Source organism: Pristiophorus japonicus, chromosome 8 (assembly GCF_044704955.1).
Source record: "Pristiophorus japonicus isolate sPriJap1 chromosome 8, sPriJap1.hap1, whole genome shotgun sequence".
In the NCBI taxonomy this organism is placed as follows: domain Eukaryota; kingdom Metazoa; phylum Chordata; class Chondrichthyes; family Pristiophoridae; genus Pristiophorus; species Pristiophorus japonicus.
The window spans coordinates 239,807,946-239,828,018 of record NC_091984.1 but is presented as its reverse complement, the minus strand read 5'-3'; the positions used below and the strand labels follow the sequence as shown (position 1 = coordinate 239,828,018).

Here is a 20,073-nt window from a genome sequence, read left to right as displayed (position 1 = left end):
GGCTGATTTAGTTGCGTTTCTAGTCCATGGTGACTCTCAGGATGTTGATTTGGTGATGGTGAATACCATTGAATGTCAAAGGGAGGTGGTTATGCTCTCTTATTGGAGATAGTTATTGCCTGATGCGTGTGGTGGAATTGTTGATTGCCATTTATTAGCCCAAGCCTGGATGTTGGCCAGGTTTTGCTGCATATGGGCACAGACTGCTGCATTAGCTGAGAAATTGTGAATGAACAGTGTTCAGCTCCAATCATCAGCGAACATCCCCACTTCTGACCTTGTGATGGAGGAAAGGTCATTGGTGAAGCAACTAAAGATTGTTGGGCCCTGAGGAACTCCTGCAGCGATGTCCTGGGGCTGGGATGATTGACTCCAGCAACCACAGCCATCTTCCTTTGTGCTAGATATGACTCCAGCCAGTGGAGAGTTTTCCTCCCGATTCCCATTTCGCTACAACAACAACCTGCATTCATATAGCAATTTAACGTAGTGAAACATCCCAAGGCGCCTCCCAGGAGTATTATGCAATTAAAAATTTGAACTGAGCTGCAAAAGCAGAAATTAGCGCAGGTGACCAAAAGCTTGGTCAAAGAGGTAGGTTTTTAAGAAGTGTCTTGAAGGAGGAAAGCAAGGCAGAGGTTTAGGCAGGGAGTTCCAGAGCTTTGGGGCCTAGGCAATAGAAGGCACAGCCACCAATGGTTGAGCGATTATAATCAGGGATGCTCAGGAGGACAGAATTAGAGGAGCGCAGACATCTCGGAGTCTTTGCACCACACTCTCAAATACTGCCTTGATGTCTGAAGTTCAGCTCTTGTCCATTTCTGGACGAAGTCTATAATGAGATCTGAAGCCGAGTGATCCTGGCAAAACCCAAACTGAGCATCTGTCAGTAGGTCATTGATGAGTAAATGCCACTTGACAGCACTGTTGATGACTCCTTTGAGGAGTAGACTGATATGGTGGTGGTTGGCCAACAACAACTTGAATTTATATAGCGCCGTTAACATCGTAAAATATTCCACAGCACTTCATAGGAGAGTAATCAGACATTGGTTACCTTTCCTAATGTCTCCTTTGGTTCAAAGGCTTGGTCTAAGAGTTAGATTTTAAGAAGCGTCCTAAAGGAGGAAAGAGGTGGAGGAGCAGAGGGGTTTAGGGAGGGTATTCAAGAGCTTGGGGGCCTAGACAGCTAAAGGCATGACCACGAATGGTGGGATGAAGGATGTGGCTAAAGTTTGGATTGTCGTGTTTCGTTGCAGACAGGACATGCCTAGGCAATTTCTACATTATTTGGTACATGCCAATGTTGCTCTACTGGAACAGTTTGGCTAGAGGTGCGGCTAGTTCTAGAACAGAAATCTTGAGCACCGCAGCCAAGATGTCGGGGCCCATAATCTTTGCTGTGTCCAGTGCGCTCAGATGTTTTTGATATCACATGGAGTGAATCGAATTAGCTGAAGACTGGCTTCTGTGATGGTGGAGATCTCGGGGAGGCCGAGATGGATCATCCACTGGACTCTTCTGGCTGAAAATGGTTGCCAGGCTTTAACCTAGTCTTTCTCATCCTCGTGCCATCATTGAGGATGGGGATGTTAGTAGCTTAATTGTCCACCACCATTCTCGAATGGATGTGGCAGAGCTATGACCCGATCCATTGGTTGCCTCGCTATGTTTGTTCTGTTTGCCTTCAGAAAGATTAAAGCAATACATGTGCAGAAGACAGGGTATTCGTTCCAGAGCACAGGGTATATTATAGCACAGAAGGTGACCACTCTGCTGATTGTGCTCTTTCAAAGAGCTATCCAATTAGTCCCACTCCCCCTGCTCTTTCCCCATAGATCTGCAAATATTTTCCCTTCAAAAACTTGGTGTGAGGAGGAGGAGTGATAGACTTCAGGACGACATAGATAGGCATAGACGACGTGGAATGGGCGGACACGTGGCAGATGAAATTTAACGCAGAGAAGTGCGAAGTGATACATTTTGGTAGAATGAGGAAAGGAAATTTAAACTAAAGGAGGTGCAGGAACAGAGACCTGGGCGGGGGGGGGGGGGGGGAGGTTGTGTGCATAAATCACTAAGGTGGCAGGGCAGGTTGAGAAAGCGGTTAAAAAGGCTTATGGGATCCTGGGCTTTATAGAGGTATGGAGTACAAAAGTGTGGAAATTATGAATCTGTATAAAACACTGGTTCGGCCCCAACTGGAGTACTGTGTCCAATTCTCGGTACCGTACTTTAGGAAGGATGTGACGGCCTTAAGAGAAGTCGCAGAAAAGATTTATGAGAATGATTCCAGGGATGAGGACTTCAGTTATGTGGATAGACTGGAGAAGCTGGGATCGTTCCCCTTGGAGTAGAGAAGGTTGAGAGGAGATTTGATCGAGGTGTTCAAAATCATGAGGGGTCTGGACAGAGTAGGTAGAAACTGTTCCCATTGGCAGAAGAATCGAGAACCAGAGGACACAGATTTAAGGTGATTGGCAGAAGAACCAAAGCGTGTAAGAAAAAATGTTATGCAGCGAGTGGTTAAGATCTGAAATGCATTGTCTTTCAAAAGGGAGTGGATAAGTACCTGAAGGAAAAGAATTTTCAGGGCTATGGGGAAATGGCAGGGGAGTGGGACTAACTGAGAGCCGGCATGGGCTCGATAGGCCAAATGGCCGCCTTCCGTGCTGTAACTGTTCTGAGATTCTAAGTATTTATCCAATCCCTTTTGAAAGTTACTATTGAATCTGCTTCCACCGCCCTTTAGGCAGTTCATTCCAGATCACAACTCGCTGCATTTAAAGAAAAATCTCCGCACCTCGCTTTTGCTACTTTTGCCAATTATCTTGTGTCCTCTGGTTAGCGACCCTCCTGCCAGTGGAAACAGTTTCTCCTTATTTAACAACCTTATCACCTTGTCCTGCACCCTTTACATTTTTGTGTATGTGAACACCGTGGTCTCTTTGTTCCTGCACCCTTTAAAATTGTACCATTTAGTTTGTATTGCCTTCCAAAATGCATGACTTCACATTTTCATTAAAGTCCGTCTGCCATGTGTCTGCCCATTGCACCAGTCTGTCTATGTCCTCATGGAATCTGTTACTATCCTCCTCACTGTTTACTACATTTGAGTTTCGTGTCATCTGCCAACTTTGAAATTATGCTTTGTATACCCAAGTACAGGTCATTAATGTGTTTCAAAAAGAGCAGTGGTCCTAACACTGACCACTACGTTCTTCCCACCAGTCTGAAAAACAACCATCCACCTCTGCTTTCTGTCCCTTCGCCAATTTTGTATCTACACTGCCACTGTCCCTGTAATCCCATGGGCTTCAATTTTGCTAACAAGTCTATTATGTGGTACTTTATTAAATGCCTTTTGAAAGTCCATAAACACATACACAGCCCTCATCATTACTTCATCAAAGAACTCAATCAAGTTGGTCACACACGATTCGCCTTTAACAAATCTGTGCTGACTCATTTAACCCATATTTTTCCAAGTTTTGTTCCGGATTATTGTCTCAGTTTCCCCATCACTGACGTTGAGCTGACTGGTCTGTAGTTGCCGGGTTTATCTCCACCGCTCCCATTTTTCAACAGAGGTATAACATTTGCAATCCTCTAGTTCCCATATCGAAGGTGGGAAGATTGTGGCCAGGACCTTTGCAATTTCCACCCTTGCTTCCCTCAGCAACCTAGGATGCTTCCCATCCGGACTGGGTGATGTTTCTACTTTGAGCGCTGACCTTTTAAATACCTCTCTTTTTATCCTATCCAATTTTTCTATCTCCTCCCCTACTGTGACATTGGCAGCATCAGCTTTTGTGAAGACAGATGTAAAGTACTCATTTAGTCAGCCATGATCTTATTGAATGGTGGTGCAAGCTCGAAGGGCCGAATGGCCTCCTGCACCTATTTTCTATGTTTCTCGTCCTCTGCCTCTACAGGATCGTCTCCTTTTTGGTCCCTAATTGGCCCCACTCTTCCTTTGACTATACTTTTATTATTTGTGTTTATAAAATACTTTAGTGGGTAACATTAAAGGGAACACAACTATTCTCACACTCTTTGCCCCTCTTATTTCATTTTTCAGTTCTCCCCTGTACTTTGTGTTTGGCTTCATTCTCTAATGTATTATGAATCTGACATTTATCATAAGCCTCCTTTTTCTGTTTCACTTTTATCGTTCTATCTGTAGTCATCCAAGTAGCTGGAGCTTTGGACGCCCTTCCTTTCCCAACTTGTGCGAATGTGTCTATTTTTGTACCCAAATTATCTCCCCTTTGAAGGCTCATTTACTGTTTTACCTGCCAATCATTGTTTCCCATCCTCCTGGGCCACACCCCTTTCAGCTCACTGATAGCCCTCCTCCAGTCCAGTATCTTCACCTTTTGGTGGTTGTTGTGTTGCATTATTGTGCAAGTAGATACAGGGGCAGTACATATCAACTCTCAAAAGATGCTCAGATCACTTAAGAAAGCAACGGATGCCACTGAACGTGAGAAGGTATTTACCAAAGTGGTGAATTTGTAACCGGGATCTTTTGACAACTTTTAATGCTCTATACAAGTGTTATCTAATTAGAAATGAGAGTTTCAGTAACTACACTGGTTGTGACTTCTGCTACAATCTAGGTGTGAGATGCCTCCAATATGATTTAATAGGGTTAATCACTTACTGTTCAGTATCCTTGTTTGAATGATAATTGTCAGTTACTCCTAAATCAGGGATACGGTCCAGGCAAGCATTCTGGATTTCAAAGGGTCTCCAGGCTTTCAGCGCATTGTACCATTGATCTTTTTGGAACAGTTCTCGGGATGAATGGTCAGAAGGCTTAGTGTGCACCTACACTGGTAAGGAGGTAGTTTCCAAGAGGGTAGGTTTTCAACAAACTCTTAATCTCAGAAAGAGAGCTGTAATCCGTTTCGAATCACTTCTGCCTGAGTCAATCGGTCTGGGTTCAAGCCCCATCGCAAGATTTGAGCACGTAATCCGGGTTCACTTCAGTGTAGGACGGAGGGAGTGTTGCAGGTGGTCTTTTGGATAAGATCTCTGCGAATGAATTGGCCATTTCTCTCATTTGCCGCTTGAGGAACTTGCTGTGTGCAAAGTGGCTGCTGCCTTTACCTACACAAGTGGCTGCTGCACATTTAACAGCAATTTGTTCACTGTAAAGCAGGTAGAGACGTCCTGAAAGGCGCTACATAAATGCAAGTTTGATGGTTCATTCTGGAAAGCTCAAACTTGCCATTGCTTACAATCACTGACCTTCAAGTTTGATAATGGAGGGTGTCCCTGCAGTTCTCCAGTGAAGATTGGGCAAATTCCAAAAGTGTGATGCTAGAGTACCTTGCAATAATGCAAAAGGAGTGGCCACCCTGGGCAAGGGAAAGATTCATGGTCTGAATGGCATCTTCAGTTCGAGTTGCCGAATCAGTTTTCAATTGAGTTCACCTCTGGCCACTCAACTGACATCGTCAGACCGCAGCTTCCTGGAACTGTGTTGCTAACCCAGGATAACTGCAGTTTTTCATCTGCCTGCGGATCTCTGGGCGGACTGTCGTTCTGTGTGCACCGCCCCTTTAATATCGCTGTCAGCACAGATTATACGCAAGAGATGGATGGGAAATACGGATCATCTTCGTGATTGGTTGGCGGAGAATTTTGTTCTTGGTCCTTTTGGCGACCAGCATGGGACCCCGACTACAGAGAGTTTCTCCTGATGCAGACAACGGGTTAAATTCAACACTGACTCCCTGGAACTTTCAGGCATAGCCCTTGAGCTCTGGCTTGGGACAGCAATGCTCGTGATATCTAAAGTAGCCTGTGCTTTAAAGGCTTAGATTGTCAAATGGAAATACTTGGTGCCAGGGACCATTAGCGCCAATCCGTGAAGTGACAGCAACATTTTCATTAGCAAATATTTAGAAGATTCATGATCTCTAGGAGCATTTTTTCCAAAAGAACATTGCAAAGCTAGTTTTGTATTATGGATTAAGTCTCCCTAAACTCAATATTTACTGCACTATTAAGGGATTATTTTTCCCTTTGAGCAACATTACAATCACAGGACCAGATCGCTGCCCATGATCCGTGCACACGTCAAGGTCGGTGGCAATGAGGGATATTTAGAATAACTTGCATGAGTTCACCAAGAGTTTCTGCCTTGGTGCTTTTCCTATGGAAAGGCTTTTAAAGACTTTTCTTTTTATCCTTCCCTTTAGTTCAGTTCTTTGACTTCAAAGTTGTTCAATGTACACAAGTCTTTGATGGAAACGTGTTGATGGTCAATAGAAGCATTCAGAAAGGAACTAGTTTGGAGGGGGGAGGGGAGATGGGAGAAAACGTCAGATTGGGTTTCGAACAGGATTGAGTTAGATGTAGACTTGAACACCTTTGTGTTCTGTCACTGAGGGCATTATTGGTACGAATATTTTCATAAATCTCACACCACAGGAGCCCCATCGTGCCTGTGCAGGCTCTGTGAGAGAGCGACCCACTCAGTCCCACTCCCCCTGCTCTTTCCCCACAGCCCTGCACCTTTTGTTCCTTATGTAATTTGGGTAGCGGGGGAGAAAGAAAGTTCTCCTGAGCCTTTTAACCTACAGGAGATACGGAGCTTCACCAAGGGGATGGAGCGAAACTAGCTTAGACAAGGAGCTGCTCTAGTTGAGCTGGTTCACATGAAGAGCTTCGTGTTGTGAGCTGTGCCATTCCTGGCTCCTGTTCTGTTATAGCCTCTGGGTAATAGATTCCCTTCACTGAGGCAAATAACTAGTTCTCGCCAAGTTTCACTTGTTTAGTTAAGCCGACTTGAAAGGACGATGCGGGACTGGCAAAGAATGAGAGAGCAATTATTTACAAACACGAGTTCTCCCTTCAGTAAACCCCCATGCAGTTTGGCTGGCTGATAATCTCCTCTCCTCCTTCCTTATAGATGTCCTTATTTGGTGATGTTGGCCAAATAATTCAATGTTACACCCGCTCCCCATTTCCGAAGCCACACAGCGAATTCCCAGCGTGTTCAGTGTGGGTAAGCCGAGCAAGCTCCTGTGGCAGAGTGCCCCCCGATTCACAGGCCAGGACAGGACAGTCTCACCATCACATCCGTTGCTCCAGTTCAGTTGAAAAGTGGGTTTGAAGGTTGCTGGAGCAATTTGTAACAAAAATATATATATTTAAAAACTGCCTTTCTTAATTTAAAAAAAAGATAGCACCCTCCAGAGGGATGGAGAGATTCGCAATATAGACCCAATTTTTAATAAGAAAAAGCAACAAAAAAAAGGATGCTATTCCTTCGCGTTTACTGTAGAAGTGCTCCCGATCCGTGGACCGTTTGGCGATGTCATCCTTTGGAATATGTACGACTTGGCGCCTGCCTTTAGACAACCCCGTCCACCTGAAGTGAAAGAACAGTCAGGATTAGTAAAACTGACTAAAACAGGCCAAGAAATGTTCTCAAGTCCCCAAAAATTCTTAAAACATAATTTTTCATTTATAAAAAAAAAGCCAAAGTTGAAATGAGTTATCTGAATTATGGAACACAGTTGAGGGAATAATAGTGTTACATTTATGAACTGGATCTTAATTTACCCATGCAACATGTCATTCATGATTCGCTTCTAGATATTCATAAACAATGGTGCACTATTGTAAAGATGGCAGCAAATCACTCTGCTTTATCCTTTCCTACTTAACGCTGCCATTCATATACTAGTCAATGGCAAGCTATCCGGGCAATTGGAATTGGGTCAAGCTTCCAGTGTGAATTATTCTACAGTTCCCAGGATGTCAGAATTTGCTACTCATTATCTCCCTCAGTCTGTTCTCCATCTACAATCTTGACAAGCCAAGTCTGGCAACATCTAATCACTACTTCTTGGTTTATCTCGTTTATCCCGGCCAATGTTTTGAACCTTGGTACCCTGTGCTATGGACCAAGCACCCAGCCTTTCACCACAACTCAATACAAGAAAATAGAAGTTCTCACCCCAATCACCAGTCCCTCATTAATAAAGTACCTATTGACAAATTGCACCAATTGTACTAATACACTCCCTGATTACACTCCTGCCTTCCCCATCCGATATCACTCTTTGCTATTGGGGTAATTAATCCTGGCTCATATTTTCCTAATTCTTCATTGCATATATAGTTTTGACCAAACTATTAACAGTTATCCACAAACGTATTAGAAATTCTGATGTATTGCTGTAATGTTTTGCTGGCTGTTGTATATAACAGAGGTAATAAATGTAAAGGTTTAAACAGAAAACAAATACCCTTGCGTTGGAAATGAGATTAAGGTCGATAGCTGCAGGTGAAGAGCTAGGACCAGCACAGGTGCAAGGGGCTGAATGGCCTCCTGTGCTGTCAGTTCTATCCGTGGTGAACAGGCATTATTTGTCATTCCAAGTCGGTGCCAAGCAAAAAGATGGATGATCTCATGGAAATGGTTGTAGACATCATTTTCCAAGTTATGAAACCCGTTTGCCAGTAAATGTTCAAGGCATAACATATACAATACAGAAGTAGGTTATTCTACAAAAAATCAAATCATTTATTTATAAAAAAACTTTTTACACATGAATAAATTTACACATTCACGCACCCACATCTGTTACTACAAACATATTAAAGGCTGAGTAGCTCTTTAGTAAGGATAGCATGTGAATACAGCAATAATGTACAATACTTTACACTGTAGTCTGATTGTTGTAGTCACAATCTGGGGAGGGAGGAGCATCATTTCAGTGGAAGGACAGTTTACAAAAAGAAAGGCAATCTGTAAATAATGTATAGAAACAGTAAAAACAAGAATTTACAAATGATCCAAAGTACAAAAGGGAAACATCAGTTAAATGCCATTGTACTAAAGTAAAGGTATGTACGAAATCTGCTTCATTGGCTGGTTAATGTTCAGCTGCATACTTGCAGATCCCTAGCTGGTAGGGTGGATAGCTCCCTCCTGCTCACCATGTGAAAACGCATTATCCAGCCAACCAATTCTTTTCTGGTTTACAAAAACTGCATTGCATTTAAAACAACCCATCAGCTGCAATCAAAAGTGTTTAATGGGCGGAGGGCAAGGTATGAAGTCAAAATTCTGGGATGTAGCAATGAACACATTAAAGGTACGTTTTATTTAACACAGGTTGTTCACCTGCTACTCTTTTTTGCACAGTTTGCATGCCATTATTTATCAAGAACATATACCAATTTTAACCAGTTTATGACACAAAAACTGATATAAAATATACATTTTGAGGGAGAAACATGCATTTCCATGTCTGGGATGAAATGCATTAAGTGACAAAGAATATGGGGGCTGCTAATTGTCTTGCTCTTCAGTTGTTTTATGTCATTCAGACAATGTGGACAGGTACAGCCAAATCCCAGGGGACAGAGGGGAACACTGGACACTGACCCAGGGCCAGGCAAACACAAGACGACTCACAGTTTTCAACTAATGGCTTTCGGTGGGAAGAGGAATAATGAATACAGACACCACATACAATGTCTACCTTCTCCATCACTGGATGAGGTGTAAGAAAAATGGTCAATGTGCATCCCTAAGGCAAAGCTGTAAAGGGCAGCTAGTACATCATGTGGAAACAAGGATGTGGAAGTGCACAGTTATTCAGAACACACAAGAATCACTTCACTCCACCAAGCTTCCTCAGCAGTTTCTTTCCTTTTGATAACAGTCCCTTTTTCTTTTTTGAAGCCATATCTCTGGCCCACAGTGGGCTGTGTGGCCCATCTACTATAGCAGCTCCAGAGTGGTGGTGGTGGTGGGGATGTACAGCTGGAGACGGTGCCCGCCTTGCAGTGTTCTCACCAGGGACCTAGTGTGCATCATACGATTTGATTAGTTTGATTTTTAAATGTAAAAAGGGAATGCGTTAAAGGATAAATCAAACCCAGAAGCTGCACACCCATTGTAAAATGTACAAAGGGCTAGTCTGCAACTCAGTTACAGCACCCAAATATTACACACCTGAAGATACCATAGACGAGCTTTGTCTAATGCCTCTGGCAGCTCAAACGGAACTAGTCTACTCATCTTAGCTTCGCGCAGAAAACAAACACGAGGTCCTGAAAGAAAAAGTGTTCCCCAAAGACTTGGACTCTTTGCTTTTAATTAAAAAGAGACCAAACTAGCTTTCTACCACGAGAGAGAAAGGTGATCATGATCTCGGGCAAATGAAAATGTTTCAAAAATGATCTATTTAAGGTTAATTTAGTGAGTGGGACAGCAAAGAATTTTCACAAGACCACTTTTGGGGAAGAATGTTTTTCTTTCACTTCCAAACGGACCTGGCTCAGGGGGATCAGACCTCAGGGAGCTCGTGCTATGGGTATCTTCAGTTGCTCACTTACGTGAAGGTTACAGTGCGTTTATTAAGACGTGAAATGAACACTCTTCTTCTGTTCCCAGCAGATGAGCAAAAGAAACAAAAAACAGAAAAGTTTGCAATGATGATACTGAAATGGAAAAATCAAAAACCCAAACATCGTTACTGATAACAAAACAGCCTCAACATTCTTGCTTGGTCCCAGAGAGATTTCTTTATATCAGCAGTAACACTCTGATGTTGGGTCCAACACACACACCAGTTGACTTGATTTATTTTACTAGCCACTTCAATTCTGCTTTTTGAGTGATTTAAAAAAAATAAAGTGCACTCGCAAAACAAAAAGCTTTTTCATCTTCTAAACAGGGCAGTCTCTGAATGTACTGAGTTATTTGTATTTATACCGCACCTTATCTTCATCTCTCAGAAATATATAGTTACAAAGAAGTTACAGCCCAGAAGCAGGCCATTCAGCCCCACCGCTCCGTGCCGGTGTTTATGCTCCACACCAGCCTCCTCCCACCTCTCTTCATCTAACCTTATCAGCATAATCTATTCTCTTCTCCCCCATGTGTTTATCCAGCCTCCCCTTAAATGCATCGATACTATTCGCTTCAACCACTCCCTGTGGCAGCGAGTTCCACATTCTCACCACTCTCTGGGTAAAGAAGTTTCTCCTGAATTCTCCAGTGGATTTATTAGTGACTGTCTTATCAATATGGCCCCTAGTGCTGGTCTCTCCCACAAGTGGAAACATCTTCTCTGTGTCTACCATCAAACTCGTTTATAATCGTTAAAGACCTCTATCAGGGCTTCAGTCTTCTCTTTCCTAGAGAAAGGAGCCCCTGCCTGTTCAATCTTTCCAGATTGGTATAACCGCAGTTCTGGTATCATTCTAGTAAATCTTGTTTGCACCTTCTCCAGTACCTCTATAATCTGGAGACCAGAACTGTGCACAGTACCCGAGGTGTGGTCTGACCAAGGCTCCTTACAGGTTCTCGTTAAAACGTTATATTACTTCTCTGCTTTTCAATTCTATTCGTCTAGAAATGAATCTCAGTGCTTGGGTTGCATTTTTATGGCCTTATTAACCTGCGTCGCTCTGTTCATCTGCCCCATTTAGACACTTATTCCCAAGGAGTATGTTGTCGTCTTGTTCTTCCCATCAAAGTGCTTCACATGCAATGAATTACTCCAAAAAGCACTGAGTGTTATATCGGTTTGTATGAAGAGAATGCAGACATTCCTGGGAAAGCAATGTTTTGGATTTATTCAGGTTTAGTTTTTCAGGCTATCGGATTAATATGGGGACTAAAACTCTTTAAATCCATTAAATGAAATCATAACGTCTGTTCTATGTGGATGGGCAAGGAAATGCTCTCAGTAATGGGGACACGTACTGCTCACATCTTCACAACACTCCGCCTGTTTGAATGAAAGCACAGTCTGCTTGATGTTCTGTTAATTATGTACACTTTTACACCCCATAATCGGATCTATGGTTGAATAATTACGTCAGATAATGCTGCTGCTGAGCACAATAAATGAAAACATATGAACTGTAAAAACATATAAAGCATTGAATTCACACAGACTGAGCTTTGAAGAATCTGTTCCAGATTGATGCTAATTGGAAGGAAAAAATACTAAGTACAACATGCATTTATATAGTGCCTTTAATGTAGTAAAACGTCCCAAGGTGCTTCACAGGAGGGATTATCAAACAAAAATTGACACCGAGCCACATAAGGACAGGTGACCAAAAGCTTTGTCAAAGTGTAGATTTTAAGGACCGAATTAAAGGAGGAGAGAGAGGTAGAGAGGTTTAGGGAGGGAGTCCCAGAGCTTGGGGCCCAGGTAGCTGAAGGCACGGCCACCGATGGTGAAGCGATGGAAATTACAGATACTCAACATCACAAGTGTTCATTTTCCTCCTCTATTAATGTCACTGTGCTCGGATTTAGGATGAATTGTTATCTTATTCAATCAATGCATTTCTGCATGTAGTTCACACCACTGCAAGAGGTACAAGGTATGAGGGTACGAACTTCGAGTGGAAGACATCTGGGGTTACAGGCAGTCGGTGGGGCGACTAGGACTGGTGACATCAGTCACTGCCACCGACCAGAACTTGCTTAATCACCTTTGGGAGGTAGAGGGGAATTTTTGGGAATTCTGTTCTCCATACATTGGCTGTGGGGTTTTGCTATGCTCCTGTGCCTCTCCCAGGAGACTGTGCCCAGGTGGAAGGTTTGATGGTGCAGGTAGAGAGCGTAGGGCAGGCTCGGCAGACCAGTTGGTCTGTTCCCGTCCTTTACCGTACATGTTCCTAATTTCCAATCAATGAAGTTGGCACACACAGCCGCTAAACGCGCTCACTCCCACGTGCTTTACTGCAGGCCTTAGTCCGGGGTTACCGACAATTCTGCCACAAAGCAGAAGGCAACTGAACTTAATCCAAAAAGGTGTGCTTACAGCTAGTTACATTTATACCAATTTTAAATAAACTTCCAGAAAATATACCTCTTTCTGAGGGAAATCTCACGCATTCAATGAACTAAAGCAAAATAAATAACTTGTCTATTGAGTTGCACATAAATATGGAATTACAGATGCTGTGAAAATGAGTTGTCTGAGAGTGCCAGGGAGGGAATGCATTCACCAGCAATACTACAGAAAGCAAATATTGCAGCGACTTCCACCAGACATAGCTTGTGAATTTTACTTAATCGTTCACAGTTGAGTGAGAATTTTACAAAAGGCTAAAATAAGACTTAAATAACTCACATCACTGCAATATCAAAACCACCAACATTTAGCAACATCAGAATAAAATACTAAATGGTGCCTCATTAATATCTGATTCAAGTATAATGTCTGATTCAAGCTGACTAGATACTCTAGAAAAACGATCTTCTTATTAAATATCACAGTAAAGCCATGAATACTTTTATTCCAACTTTTATGGAGTAACTTAGTCATTTAAAAACCATTTCATATCCTGTTGCTGTCCTGTCCTGCTCCCTCTCCGCGCCCCCCCCCCCCCCGTCCCTCCAGCCCCCACCATTTCTCCATCTCTTGTCTCAAATTCTTCACATTGCCCTTTCTAAACATCCTGGGTTAATTTAAGGATCGAGCATAGTTCACATCACAGAAGGAAGCCACAGAAAGCAGAGAGCCAGCGCTAAAGCTGACTGGATTGTCAGGCAGCATGGAAGGAATTGATGGGGTAATACTGATGGAGTGCGTCACCGGAAAGAGCGGCTCACAGCAAGGTGCCAGATGCTCTCTTGCCTGTTCGGATTTGGCAGCCCAGTTTCATTCCTTTAGATTTTAAACTCGGGGCAAGGTAACTTTTCGAGACAATGCGATGGTTAGTCAGAGTGCAGGCCAATCCCCAAGTGGCGTGATTGGAATCGGAAAGGGTGTCTCGGGAAAATATTCTTTCAACATCTAAAGAAAATGAGCTGGTTATAAAAGTAGTTGTTGACATTAAGATCGAGTTTCTCATCCTGATGAAGAACCAGCACATTGGGTTTGCTTGCTCTGGTCAGATCAGGTGAGGCCATTGATGGGGAGAGATAGCACATCCATTGCTTTTAATGGGGACAGCCAGCCTGGACTGACTAGAGAGCCAATCTCGAGCCACCGGCCTGGGTAAAAGGCACCACCAGGTGGGCAGAAGGTCCAAAGGTGAGGCGAGGGGCTTCCTGCTCACATGTTTGGGACAATGTTTTGAACTTCATGACCGAGGAAGGCCTAGAGATTGGGATGAGTTAAATTAGTGATTTGCAAATCACCCGGGGGGCTGCGGTGTGAAGCGATAAAATCATAACTGGTTAACTTTTAAATCCCAAAAGATGATGTTTAATGCTTACATCACAAAGAATATTGAAAAGACAATAAAAAATATAAATCCAACACAGAGCAGTGAAATGAAGCAAGACCTGAAAGAGTCAATGATTTATTCCCGGTCAGTAAATCCAGCAGAGTAAAATACTTGCCCTTTTTCCTTTCACACGCACTGGGGCATCTTGAGGATATCTGGATGGGGCCTCGGAGAGATAGACCTCAACATCATCAGGCACTTCTTCCAGGAAGTTTGAAGGAACCAGACCTTTCTGGCCATTGATCTCCCCCTGCAAGTTCATTACACAATATTACCTCATACACTACAGAAGGAGGCCATTCAGCCCATCATGCCTGTTCAGGCTCTTTGGTAGAGCTATCCAGTTAATCCCACTCGCCCCGCTCTTTCCCCATAGCCCTGAAAAATGTTCCCCTTCAAGTATTTATCCAGTTCCCCTTTTGAAAGTTACTATTGAATCTGCTCCCACCGCCCTTTCAGGCAGCGCGTTCCTGATCACAGCAACTCGCTGAGTAAAAATATTCTCATCTCACTTAAACCTTCTACTTATAAAAACACTTTTTAAAACCCTGTACTGCACAAGATATAGATTTCACGTAGAGCATCAGAAAGCTGGTATGAAGAATAAATTGACTTTTAATGGGAACGATAGTGGTAGCGTCACTGGACCAGTGATCTCGAGGCCTGGACTAATGATCCAGAGACATGAGTTCAAATCCCACCATGGCAGATGGGGAATTTAAATTCAGTTAATTAAATAAATCTGCAATTAAAAGCTCATTAGTGTCAGTAATGGTGACCATGAAACTATTGGATTGTCGTAAAAACCCATCCGTTTCCCTAATGTCCTTTAGGGAAGGAAATACATAAGAACATAAGAAGCAGGAGCAGGAGCAGGAGTAGGCCATTAGGCCCCTCGAGCCTGCCCCATCATTTAATAAGATTATGGCTGATCAGATCTTGGGCTGAGCTCCACATCCCATAACCCTTCACTCCTGGAAATCTGACATCCTTACCCGGTCTATATGTGACTCCAGACCCCCAGCAATGTGGTTGACTCTTAACTGCCCTCTGAAATGGCCTAGCACTCAGTTATACACAATCGCTACGAAAAACAATAATAATAAAACTGGACGGACCACCCAGCATTGACCTCGGCACCGGCTACGGACATGACAACGGTACACCCAGCCCAGCCGACCCGGCAAAGTCCTCCACACCAACATCTGGGCACTTGTGTCAAAATTGGGAGAGCTGTACCACAAACTAGTTAAGCAACAGCCTGACATAGTCATCCCCACAGGTGTATATAAAAGTTCCAATGGCACTTTATTTGAATCATACCTTTCAGCCAATGTCCCAGACTCCTCCGTCACCATCCCTGGCTATGTCCTGTCCCACCAGCAGGACAGACCCACCAGGAGTGGCGGCACAGTGGGATACAGTCGGGAGAGTGCGGCCCTGGGAGTCCTCAACATTGACTCCGGACCCCATGAAGTCTCATGGCTCCAGGTCAAGTATAGGCAAGGAAACCTCCTGCTGATTACCACCTCCCGCCCTCCCTCAGCTGATCAATCAGTATCCTCCACATTGAACACCACTTGAAAGAAGCAATGAGAATAGCAAGGGTACAGAATGTACTCTGAATGGGGGACTTCAATGTCCATCATCGAGTGGCTCGTAGCACCATTACTGACCGAGCTGGCTGAGTCCTGAAGGACATAGCTGCCAGACTGGGCCTGCGACAGGTGATAAGAAAACCAACACGAGGGAAAAATCTACTTGACCTCGTCCTCACCAATCTACCTGTCGCAGATGCATCTGTCCATGACAGCATTGGTAGCAGCGACCACCGCAGTCATTGTGGAGACGAAGTCCCGTCTTCACACTGAGGACACCATCCATCATGTTGTGTGGCACTGCCACCGTGCTAAATGGGATAGATTCAGAACATAGAAAATAGGTGCAGGAGCAGGCCATTCGGCCCTTCGAGCCTGCACCACCATTCAATATGATCATGGCTGATCATGCAATTTCAGTACCCCATTCCTGCTTTCTCTCCATACCCCTTGAGCCCTTTAGCCGTAAGGGCCACATCTAACTCCCTTTTGAATATATCTAACAAACTGGCCTCAACAACTTTCTGTGGTAGAGAATTCCACAGGTTCACAATTCTCTGAGTGAAGAAGTTTCTCCTCATCTCGGACCTAAATGGCTTACCCCTTATCCTTAGACTGTGACTCCTGGTTCTGGACTTCCCCAACATTGGGAACATTCTTCCTGCATCTAACCTGTCCAATCCCGTCAGAATTTTATGTTTCTGCGAGATCCCCTCTCATTCTTCTAAATTCCTAGTCGATCCAGTCTTTCTTCATATGTCAGTCCTGCCATCCCGGGAATCAGTCTGGTGAACCTTCGCTGCATTCCCTCAATAGCAAGAATTTCCTTCCTCAGATTAGGAGACAAAACTGAACACAATATTCCAGGTGAGGCCTCACCAAGGCCCTGTACAATTGCAGTAAAACCTCCCTGCTCCTATACTCAAATCCCCTAGCTATGAAGGCCAACATGCCATTTGTCTTCTTCACCGCCTGCTGTACCTGCATGCCAACTTTCAATGACTGATGTACCATGACACCCAGGTCTCATTGCACCTCCCCTTTTCCTAATCTGTCACCATTCAGATAATATTTTGCCTTCCTGTTTTTGCCACCAAAGTGGATAACCTCACATTTGTCTACATTATACTGCATCTGCCATGCATTTGCCCACTCACCTAACCTGTCTAAGTCACCCTGCAGCCTCTTAGCATTCTCCTCACAGCTCACATTGCCACCCAGCTTAGTGTCTCTGTAAACTTGAAGATATTACATTCAATTCCTTCGTCTAAATCATTAATGTATATTGTAAACCGATCTCACAGCTCAACACTGGGCATTCATGAGGCGCTGTGGGCCATCAGCAGTAGCAGAATTGTATTCCACCACAATCTTTAACCTCATGGCCCGGCATATCTCTCACTCGACCATTACCATCAGGCCAGGCGACCAACCCTGGTTCAATGAGGAGTGTAGAAGAGCATGCCAGGAGCAGCACCAGGCGTACTTAAAAATGAGGTACCAACCTGGGGAAGCTGCAACACAGGACTACATGCATGCTAAACAGCGGAAGCAGCACGCTATAGACAGGGCTAAGCGATCCCACAATCAATGGATCTGGCAGACCTGCCACATCCAGTTGTGAATGGTGGTAGACCATTAAACAACTAACGGGAAAAGGAGGCTCCATGAATATCCCCATCCTCAATGATGGCGGAGCTCAGCACGTGAGTGCAAAAGACAAGGCTGAAGCGTTTTCATCCATATCGGCCTCCTCCTGAGGTCCCCACCAACACAGAAGCCAGTCTTCAGCCAATTCGATTCACTCCATGTGGTATCATCATCATCATAGGCAGTCCCTCGGGGTTGAGGAAGACTTGCTTCCACTTTAAAAGTAAGTTCTCAGGTGAATGAACAGTCCACTGCGGGACCTACAGTCTCTGTCACAGGTGGGCAGAGTGTGGATGAAAGAAAGGGTGGGTGGGGAGCCTGGTTTGCCGCACGTTCCTTCCGCTGTCTACGCTTGGATTCTGCTTGTTCTCGGCGATGGGACTCGAGGTGCTCAGCGCTTTCCTGGATGCTCTTCCTCCACTTTGGGTGGCCTTGGGTCAGGGATTCCCAGATGTTGGTGGGGATGTTGCACTCTGTCAAGGAGACTTTGAGGGTGTCCTTGAAACGTTTCCTCTGCCTACCTGGGGCTTGCTTGCCGTGTCGAAGCTCCGCATAGAGTGCTTGCTTTGGGAGTCTCGTGTCGGGCACGCGGACGATGTAGCCCGCCCAACAGAGCTGATCGAGCGTGATCAATGCTTTGATGCTGGGGATGTTGGCCTGAGCGAGAACACTGACGTTGGTGCGTCTGTCCTGCCAATGGATTTGCAGGATTTTGCGGAGGCAGCGCTGGTCGTACTTCTCCAGTGCTTTGAGGTGTCTGCTATATGTAGTACACGTCTCTGAATCATATAGGTGGGCGGGTATCACTACAGCCCTGTAGACCATGAGCTTGGTGCTGGATTTGAGATCCTAGTCTTCTAACACTCTCTTCCTCAGGCCACCGAAGATTGCGCTGGCGCACCGAAGGCGGTATTGGACCTTGTCGTCAATGTCTGCTCTTGTATGGAAAATGGTCCACGTTGTCCAAGGCCTCGTCGTGGATTTTGATGATCGGGGAGCAGTGCCTTGTGGTGGGATCAGGTTGGTAGAGGATCTTTGTCTTACGGATGTTTAGCTTAAGGTCCATGCTCTCGTACGCTTTGGTGGAGGTGTTGACGATGGCTTGGAGTTCGGCCTCCAAGTGTGTGCAGATGCAAGCGTCGTTTGCTTACTGTAGTTCAATGACAGAGGATGGGACGACCTTGGATCTGGCCTGGAGGTTGAACAGATGCCCATCTGTTCTATAATTTAGCTCCACTCCGGCGGGGAGCTTGCTAAGGGTGAGATATGGCATTGCAGCAAGGAAGATCAAAAAAAGCGTTGGTGCGATGAAGCAGCCCTGCTTGATCCCGGTCCAGACGTGGATTGGGTCTGTGGTGGATCCATTGGTCAGGATCACAGCTTACATGTCATCGTGGAGCAGGCGGAGGATGGTGACAAACTTTTGATTCATTTCATGTGATGTCAAGAAACAGCTGAGCACACTGGATACAGCAAAGGCTATGGGCCCTAACAACATTCAGGCTGTCGTGCTGAAGACTTTTGCTCCAGAACTAGCCAGGCCTCTAGCCAAGCTGTTCCAGTACAGCTACAACACTGGCATCTACCCGACAATTTGCAAAACTGCCCAGGTATATCCTGACAACAAAAAGCAGGGCAAATCAAATCCGGCCAATTATCAGTCTACTCTCAAACATCAGCAAAGTGATGGAAGGTGTCTTCGACAGTGCTATCAAGCGGCACTTACTCACCAATAATTTGCTCACCGATGCTCAGTCTGGGTTCCGCCAGGATCATTCGGCTCCAGATCTCATGACAGCCTTGGCCTCAGCCTGGACAAAAGAGCTGAATTCCAGAGGTGAGGCGAGAGTGACTGCCCTTGACATCAAGGCAGCATTTCACCAATTGTGGGATCAAGGAGCCCAAGTAAAACTGAAGTCAATGGGAATTAGGGAGAAAACTTTCCACTGGCTGGAGTCATACCTAACACAAAGGAAGATGATTGGAGGTCAATCATCCCAGCCCCAGGACATCGCTGCAGGAGTTCCTCAGGACAGTGTCCTAGACCCAACCATCTTCAGCTGCTTCATCAATGACCTTTCCTCGGTCATAAGGTCAGAAGTGGGGATGTTCGCTGATGATAGAAACATAGAAAATAGGTGCAGGAGTAGGCCATTCGGCCCATCGAGCCTGCACCGCCATTCAATACGATCATGGCTGATCATTCCCTCAGTACGCCTTTCCTGCTTTCTCTCCATACCCCTTGATCCCCTTAGCCGTAAGGGCTATATCTAACTCCCTCTTGAATATATCCAATGAACTGGCATCAACAACTCTCTGCGGCAGGGAATGTCACAGGTTAATAACTCTCTGAGTGAAGAAGTTTCTCCTCATCTCAGTCCTAAAGGGCCTACCCCTTATCCTAAGACTATGTCCCCGGATCTGGACTTCCCCAACATCGGGAACATTCTTCCCGCATCTAACCTGTCCAGTTCCGTCAAAATCTTATACGTTTCTATGAGAACCCCTCTCATCCTTCTAAACTCCAGTGAATAAAGACCCAGTTGATCCAGTCTCTCCTCATATGTTAGCCCAGCCATCCCTGGAATCA

At 44.8% G+C, this 20,073-nt stretch overlaps 1 protein-coding gene across 5 annotated transcripts in view; it reads right to left on the bottom strand.

The window, feature by feature from the left end:
• Positions 1 to 7,225: 7,225 nt before the first annotated feature.
• rimbp2b (RIMS binding protein 2b) overlaps positions 7,226 to 20,073 on the bottom strand; it is a 78,459-nt gene continuing 65,611 nt past the window's right edge. For 4 of the 5 annotated variants that reach the window (XM_070888146.1, XM_070888147.1, XM_070888148.1 and 1 more), the window contains 2 exons: positions 14,351 to 14,485; positions 8,577 to 9,836 (listed from right to left, as the gene is read on the bottom strand). In XM_070888146.1, coding sequence (XP_070744247.1) covers positions 9,645 to 9,836; positions 14,351 to 14,485 — 327 coding nt within the window. In that variant the 3' untranslated portion in view covers positions 8,577 to 9,644. Of the gene's footprint in view, positions 7,388 to 8,576; positions 9,837 to 14,350; positions 14,486 to 20,073 lie in introns of those variants that run through there. The other variant, XM_070888149.1, reaches the window with a different exon arrangement.